Source organism: Manihot esculenta, chromosome 10 (assembly GCF_001659605.2).
Source record: "Manihot esculenta cultivar AM560-2 chromosome 10, M.esculenta_v8, whole genome shotgun sequence".
NCBI classification, from domain to species: Eukaryota; Viridiplantae; Streptophyta; class Magnoliopsida; order Malpighiales; family Euphorbiaceae; genus Manihot; species Manihot esculenta.
The window spans coordinates 22,250,523-22,257,068 of record NC_035170.2 but is presented as its reverse complement, the minus strand read 5'-3'; the positions used below and the strand labels follow the sequence as shown (position 1 = coordinate 22,257,068).

Below are 6,546 nucleotides of genomic sequence, written 5' to 3'. Positions count from 1 at the left end.
CTTGGGTTAATTTGTTCACTTCAAGAAGAGCGGCTGGGAAATTTACAATTTACAGGAATTTAAAAAAAAAAGTCTCATATTTATCAAGATTGCTGGATATCTTTTATCCCAAGTCATCTCAAGTTGATTGCAATTCTTGCCTAGACGAGGTCTAAAGATCTTCTTCAATAGGGTTAATGGGGTAAATTGATTTTTAGTTAATGGAATAAAATGACTTTATGAAAAATGTCAAGAGTAAATTATGCATTTAGTTTAATTTTGATTAAGTAATTTAATAGAAAGTTTTTTTTATGAGAAGACTAAATAGTTTAATTTAATTATTATAAGATAAAAAAATATTTCAATTGTTTAATTTTAAAATAAAAATAAATTAATAATTTTTGAAAATATGATTAAATAAGCTGGCGTGCCTTTAAAGAACTGGCAACTGTATTTCTTAAATGCAGGCTTACAGTTGCATTTGGAAGAAAAATGTGGTGAGGATTAGATAGGAAAAAAATGTGGAGATAGCAAACCAAATGCAACCTAAGAGAGTTTTAATAAAAAAGAATTATTATTAAACTCTTGAATTGTATAAAACGAAACTTTTTAATCTCTGAAAATTTAGAATGCACTTTTATAAGATAAAAAAATTAACAATGAAAATACCGATTGACGTTATGCTTGTTGCGGAACTCCATCACATTAATTATTTCAAACCACGCTCCTTCTTATTTCATTATAATAAATTATTTTGGTTTTTGAATAAAATATTATTAATTAAATAATTGTATATGGAAATAGTAAAAGATTTATTAATTAGACTTAAAATGGGTTAAACCCTAGAAAAAATGTTAAACTGAATTAGTTGAGACCCTCTTTGATTATGTATTTATTTCTTTTATATATATAAAAGTATAACTTTCAAAAAAAAAAAATCTCCATTTGAGAATTTGAATACTAAATTCCAATTTTACCCTTTCACAATATCAATAAATACTATCCTTCGCAGAGTCTCCTCTTCACGCTTCTTTGAAATTTGTAGACTTCTAGAGAACAATAAAAGAAAAAAACAGAAACAAATGGCTTGCAAGGTCACCTTCACTCTCCTTCACTCTCACCAATAGCATCCGGCAGAGTTGCTCCGGCGAATATTGTAAAGGAGGTACACTATTTTTCTTAGTATATATAATTCAAATTTTCTCTCATCTAATAACGTTAGATTTTTGAAGTTCTGCAGAAAATGTAAATTTTATAGGTTTTTTTTTCTTGAAGGATTTTGATGAAGGACAGAAGGTTGAGGCTGAAGAGAGCTGTGATGTGAAGAAGCAGTGGATGAAGACTGCTTGATGAGAAGAAATACTAGCTGGTCACACTGATTATATCTATACCCAGAAAATCAAGCCATGAAATTAATTAAGTTTTTTAATTAGTGTTTTTTTTTTTTTTATATATGTTTTTGTTAATTTTCATTCATATATATATATAAAGCAGCCACAATTTTCATAATTAATTTGAGGTCTTTGGTGACTCGTATAGATTAGATTTAGTTAGGGGAATGCATGATTTGATCACTGATTTTTATACAAAAATTCAATTTAAATTTTTAATTTTTTACTAAAAGATTAATTTTTCCTTGAGCATATCTAAAAATTATAATTTTATTTTTCGATTTAAAATATTATTAAAATATCAAATAAAATTTAATATTTTTATTTTTTTAATTTATATTTAAAGTCAACTCTTATAAAAATATAATTATTTAATTTATATATACAAATATCAGTTATACATACTTTGATGTTTGATCCCGCTTTTATAAAATTACATTGGTATGTAGTAATACAATTTAATACAATGAAATTGTCTATTAGGTCTTAATAAAAAAATTTTGATTAAAATTTAAAATTAAAATATTTTATTCTTTTATTATAGACTTTATTTAGTTCAAATTAATTATTTTTTTAAAAATAAATTTTTTAAAAAATAATTTAACTAAATAAAGAAAAAAAATTATTTACTGTAAAAAGAAAAAATATCTTTAACTTTCTAGAAAATCAAATAAAAATATTAACTAAATAAATACAATTTTAATCTTTTCTGTATATTTACAATTTTCTAGTTGAATTACTTTCAATTAAACAAGATCACAAAGAATACAAATTACTTTCTTTAATTTAATTAGATTACATTTTAAAATATAAATTTTACATAAAATAATCCACTTGGATTAAACAAAACCGTAGGTGTGCAAACACGTAATCTTCAGAATTGAGAACGAGAGAGATCTGCACTCGTACGATGACGTTTTCTCTTCGAGTGGGACTAAGATCAGAGTTATGGTCTTGAAACAAGCTCACGAGTATTTTCTCACGCTAATTGATGAAACGCGTGACTTAAGCGTGATTTAGTAAATTATTTAATTTATTTTTAATTTTGACTAAAATTTCTTTAAAATTGAATGTCTGGACTAATTAATACTTTTTCTATTTTATAATTTTATTCATTTTATTTTTTTTATATATTAAAATATATAAATTTATTTATTGATTTTCTAATTATATTCTTTATATATATATTAAATTTTATTAAATATTGATAAATATTTTGAAAAATTTATTGAAAATAAGACATAATTAAATAGAGTTATAATAATCAATATATTTAAAAAATATTTTAAGATTTATTGAAAATAAGTCAAAATTAAATAGAATTAGAATAATTAATTTATATATTATTATAGTTTAAAAAAAAAGTGAATATTAATTTTGAGATAATTAAAAAAAAGATAAATTATGAAATGAAGAGAGAATTAAAATTGAAATGTACTTACTTTATTAGTATTGTAACCAATTTATGTATATGCAGAGAAAGGAGTAAATATATCTTCTCATTATTATTAATTATTAGGGATGTAAATGGGTAGAATACCCGCGAAAATTAAATTACCCGAATCCGAACCTAATTTATATTAGTAATATCTGAACTCATTTTGAACCCGATTAAAATTTAATTTAAACTATCTGAATCTGTCCCAAACCCGATTATTATTATCCGAATACAATCCGAACCCATTTAATCTTATATATTTTAATTAATAATTTATATAAAAAATATTTTTCATTCATAATTTTTATTTAAAAAATCTAATATTTCTAAAGAATATTTAAATTTAAATTTTTAAATAAAAATATATAAACAAAATTTATAAATATTATTGTAAAATATATTTTTTATATTAAATTAATTATTTATATAAACGGATTCGGGTAGTGGGTACCATGTACATAAAACCCGAATCCGAAATCCATCCCAAATCCGATTATAACTAGGGGTGAGCAGTATTCGGTTCAAACCGAAAAAACCGACCGAACCGAATCGATTTGAAAATTTGGTTCGGTTTTTTATATATTTCGGTTCGGTTCGGTTTTCAATTTCAAAAATTTTGGTTATTTCGGTTCGGTTCGATTTTGATCAGAAAAAAACCGAAAAAACCGAACCGAACCGATTAGTAATAATAATATGTTTTTTCAATAATATATAGAAATTAAATCATATTAAAATTAAAATATTTTAATTAAATTTTAAAATATTAAAAATAAAGTGTAAAAAATAAAAAAATTATTAAAAATCAAAACCGATCAAACCGAACCGAACCGAATCAGACCGGTTCGGTTCGATTCGGTTTCTGACCAAAATCGGTTCGGTTCGGTTTTCATAAACACTCAAATTTCGGTTTTCGGTTTATTCAGTTCGGTTCGATTTTAAACCGAACCGACCGAATGCTCAAAACCGAACCGACCGAATGCTCACCCCTAATTATAACTATCTAAATCCGTTCTATTAGAGTTCGGTCGAATCGAATATCCGAAAATACCCGATCCGTTGCCATCCCTATTAATTATCATATATGTAACGTTTCTAGCTGAATATTTATTATAAAATAAATATAAATTTATCATTAAACACAATTTCATTATTGACCTAAATAATTAAATTTTTACAATAAATTACAATAATTAATTATCAAAACTGATTACTGCTCTCCAAACCAATCAAACAAGCCTATATGCTATTTGTTGTAAAAAAAAAAAAAAAAAAAGCAAGAAAAGAATACTAAGATTCTTTAATTAATAAACTTTAATTCAATATAAGTTATGATATTGCGTTTATGATGCCAACTTTATATTATAAAAAAATAAATACAAAAGATAATATAACCACTGTTAATCAATTGGAGGGAATTTCACCTTATAAATACCCTCATGTTTTCCTTCTAAGCACTGCAACTCCTCAGAGAGTCTCTTTGATAATTTTCTGATATTTCTCAACAATGGTGAAAAGGTCTAGTTTAGGTCGTCAAAGGATTGCAATGGAGAAAATCTCAAAGAAAACTCATTTACAAGTCACCTTCTCTAAACGTCGAGCTGGACTTTTCAAGAAAGCAAGTGAACTATGCATTCTCTGTGGGGTTGAAATTGCAATAATTGTCTTCTCTCCAGCTAATAAGATATTTTCATTTAGCTATCCTGAGGTTGAGTCTATCCTGGAGAGATTTCTTGTTGGAAACCATCCTCCCACCTCAGATCTTGCTCATCAGCTTATTGAAGCTCATCGAAATGCTAAAGTTTGTGAGCTTAGTGCACAATTGACTCACATCCTTGACTTATTGGAAACTGAAAAGAAGCAAGGAGAAGAACTTAGCCAAATGAGAAAAGCTAGCCAAAGCCAGTGTTGGTGGGAAGCTCCTATTCATGAACTTGAATTGCCTGAACTGCTAATGCTGGGGGATGCAATGGAAGATCTAAAGAAGAATGTTATAAGACAAGCAAATAAGATTTTGATTGAGCATAAGAACTCTTCACCATTTCTTGCAGCAAATTGTATCAGACATGTTCCAGATTATGGGAGCAAAACAAATGAGTTTAATGTTGTTCCTTTTACCATTCCTTATGTCAATAATTTTGGGTATTGATATGAGGATTTTCTTTTTTGGGAGATTTTCTTGATTATTATCAAGGGGTTACAAACTAGTAGCTCACCAGTTAATTTTCTTGTCTATGAATCTTAGATTCTAAATAAAAAATTTAATTAAATTATTGTAAAATTTTTGATATTAAACAAGGAGTAAAAAAAATAAATTAGTTTTTCCTTTTTTTAAGCTCGTCTTCAAATTCCAGTTGTGAATGTTAAAAAAAAAAGCTTTCACTCATACTAGAAAGTTTTTAATTAGCAATAGTGAAGAGTTTATTAATTTTTCATTATGATATTAATCACATAATTAATTTTCTGATAACTATGCAATTAGATAAGTTTTAATTTAATACCCAGATCATATCCTCCATTTTTATTACATGCAAAGTTAAGGATTTTGAGAAAAGACAAGGCTTTTGTTTGAAAACATGTCAACTTATAAGAACTCTATTAAAAATAATTTTTCTTAGAATATTAAAATATAAAATATTTATAAAAAGCTTAATATTAATAGAAAATTTTAATATTATGTTGAAATTTGAATAACATTTAACTCACTTAAAAATTAATTCGAGAGGAAAAATGTCTAAAATTTTTATGAAAATATATTAGTAGTATCTCAAATCATATAAAATTTAATATTTTTTATATTTAGAATTATATTAAAATATAAAATATTTATAAAAACTTAATATTAATAAAAAATTTTAATATCATATTGAAATTTGAATCATATTTAACTCACTTAAAAATTAGTTTGAGTGTTTAAAATTCTTATAAAAATATATTATTCGTATATCAGACTGATTTAAAATTTAATAATATAATAATATTTAAATTTTTCTCCCGTTAATACGAAAATAGACAAAAGTATTGATATATTAACTTTAGAAATATTTCTCCTGTATTCCAGAATGATAAAACCAAATAAAAGACATTATTAAAAGTTTATAGAGTTTACCGAAAAATATACCATTTAAAAAAGCCAAGAGAATCAGGCATTTCAATGTATTTTTTAATTTTTAAATTAAGTTAGACTATGATTTTTTTTAACCATCCTCTTGAAATTAATATATGGTAATAATATTATATATATATATATATAATATGAAAATTATATTAAAAATAAATAAAATTCAGGATTTAAACAATTAATTGTTTATAAAATTTGTGTATTAAATATTAAATAAACAAAAAGTGAAGATGTCAAATAATTAACTTATTAGGTAAAAGTTGAAATAAAATTTTTTTTATTGATATTGTATTCATGTTGTTTCATTTGGATATATTTGCGGATTTAATTAAATTCTAAAAAATTTCATTTAAAAAAAAAAAAAAAATTTTATCCTTTCGCATGAATAATTTTATAAGAAAAAAATTCATGATTTTATTTTCATAAATAATAAAAACTTTTCAAAGTTGAAAATTTTTAACTCTTTTATTTTAAATAAGAATTTTATAAAAAAATAATTAAATTAAATTTTTATAAAATTTTTATTCCAAACTGAAAGTATCTGTCATAGAAAATAACGTGTAATTGAATAATATTTTAGGTGGAAAAATTTTAATTTTTAATAAAATAATTTATTTTTT

At 23.8% G+C, this 6,546-nt stretch overlaps 1 protein-coding gene across 1 annotated transcript; it reads left to right on the top strand.

The window, feature by feature from the left end:
- Positions 1-4,018: 4,018 nt before the first annotated feature.
- Positions 4,019-5,024, top strand: LOC110624232 (agamous-like MADS-box protein AGL61). Its single transcript, XM_021769343.2, has one exon. It carries the CDS (start codon positions 4,313-4,315, stop codon positions 4,952-4,954), a length of 642 nt encoding a protein of 213 aa, XP_021625035.1. The 5' UTR covers positions 4,019-4,312; the 3' UTR covers positions 4,955-5,024.
- Positions 5,025-6,546: the final 1,522 nt, after the last annotated feature.